Source organism: Sinocyclocheilus grahami, unplaced genomic scaffold (assembly GCF_001515645.1).
Source record: "Sinocyclocheilus grahami isolate Dianchi unplaced genomic scaffold, SAMN03320097.WGS_v1.1 scaffold857.1, whole genome shotgun sequence".
Taxonomy (NCBI): domain Eukaryota; kingdom Metazoa; phylum Chordata; class Actinopteri; order Cypriniformes; family Cyprinidae; genus Sinocyclocheilus; species Sinocyclocheilus grahami.
In genome coordinates, this window is record NW_015506036.1 from 376,347 (window position 1) to 378,033 (window position 1,687).

General features: G+C 41.8%; 1 protein-coding gene across 1 annotated transcript in view; it reads left to right on the top strand.

The window, feature by feature from the left end:
• The window catches only part of LOC107563090 (ranBP-type and C3HC4-type zinc finger-containing protein 1-like), an 8,254-nt gene extending 7,117 nt beyond the window's left edge, over positions 1-1,137 (top strand). The window contains exons 5-6 of the mRNA XM_016247874.1: positions 562-652; positions 730-1,137. Coding sequence (XP_016103360.1) covers positions 562-652; positions 730-1,107 — 469 coding nt within the window. The 3' untranslated portion in view covers positions 1,108-1,137. The remainder of the gene's footprint in view (positions 1-561; positions 653-729) is intronic.
• The last annotated feature ends 550 nt before the right edge of the window (positions 1,138-1,687 follow it).

Sequence of the window (1,687 nt, forward strand, 5' to 3'; positions counted from 1 at the left end):
TGTGTGAGAGAGGGTGTGTGTGTGTGTGTGAGAGAGGGTGTGTGTGAGGGTGTGTGTGAGGGTGTGAGAGAGGGTGTGTGTGAGGGTGTGAGAGAGGGTGTGAGAGAGGGTGTGTGTGTGTGTGTGTGAGAGAGTGTGAGTGGCTATGTTTACATGCACAATTTTTGGTTCAATCGGACTGAATTCATTCCGATTGATGAATCTGAATGAAGTGTTTACATGAATGCTAAAGAAAGTGATCGGGTTGATGTGTGCGTTTATATGTCACAAGCTTCAAATCGGAATAGATTTTTTTTTTACATTAATTTTTACATGAATAGCATATTAGAATGATTTCTGAAAATCATGTGACATTTTATACTGGATTAATGATGCTGAAAATTCATCTTTGACCACAGAAATAAATTATATTTTATATTTTACATTCCGATACAGGCTTATTGTGAAACATTACAAGTCTTACTGATCCTAAACTTTTGACCGGTAGTGTATATAAAGATGCATTAAAAGCCTGATGGTGACAGATTTCACAGATGTGATTTTTATTTTTTATTATTTCAGCTTAGCTGTGGTTGTAGAAGATGCGTCGTCTTCCTGCTGTGTCACAGTGAAAGTCCACCCTCACGTGACCGTCGCGTCTCTGAAGCAGCAGGTAGGAAAGATCAAAGCACATCTTGAAGTCCGATCTGATGTGTTGGATTGATCTGATGGAGTGTTTGTCTCTTGCAGATGTTTGTTGAGTATGGTTTCCACCCCAGCGTGCAGCGCTGGGTCATCGCTCAGTGTCTGTGCTCTGACGGCCGCTCTCTAGCGTCGTATGGCATCTACAGGGACGGCGACACTGCGTTTCTCTATCTCTTGTCTGCTCGTCACGCCTGCCTCAGTCGCCAGCAGCAGGAGAACGGTGTGTCGATGCCGACTGCAGCAGCGCCGCCGAACACCTCGCTCGGCCCCACACCGGCCCCCAGCGGCCCCGGCAGCCACGACTGGAGAGGCTACAGCACCTTACCTTCCCGCCTTAGCCACAGCAGCACAGGTCCGCTCGGGTCACTCACAGCTGTTTGGCACGGTCCACAAATGCTTGCTCTAGCGGCCGAAGATGAGTGAATAGAGGACGTTTTGCATGCAAAAAAAAAATGCAACATTAAATTTTTTCCCTTACGACAGTGGAATTATTTAAATGTCTTTCCTGGTATATTCAGGTCATTGTGTCACTCACAGTATCATTACAAGCCAGTCTCTGTCTCGTTAAATCAGGCTTCTTTTTATACTAGTGCTTATGCTACTGTGCAAATGTGTGGGGTTGGTGAGATGTTTCTGAAAGAGTCTCTTCTGCTCATCAAGGCTGCATTTATTTGATCAAAAATACAGTAAAAATTGTGAAATATTATTACTATTTAAAATATCTGTTTTCTATGTGAATATATTGTAAACCGTAATTTATTTAAATGATCAAAGCTGAATTTTCAGCGTCTTCAGTGTCACATGATATGCTGATTTGCTGCTCGAGAAACATTTCTGATTATTATCAGTGTTGGAAACAGTTATATTTTTGTGGAAACTGTGATGCATTTAGTTTTTCAGGATTCACAGATGAATAGAAAATTCAAAAGAGCAGCATTTATTTGAAATCAAAATCCTTTGTAACATTATAAACGTCTTTACTGTCACTTTGATCAATTTAATG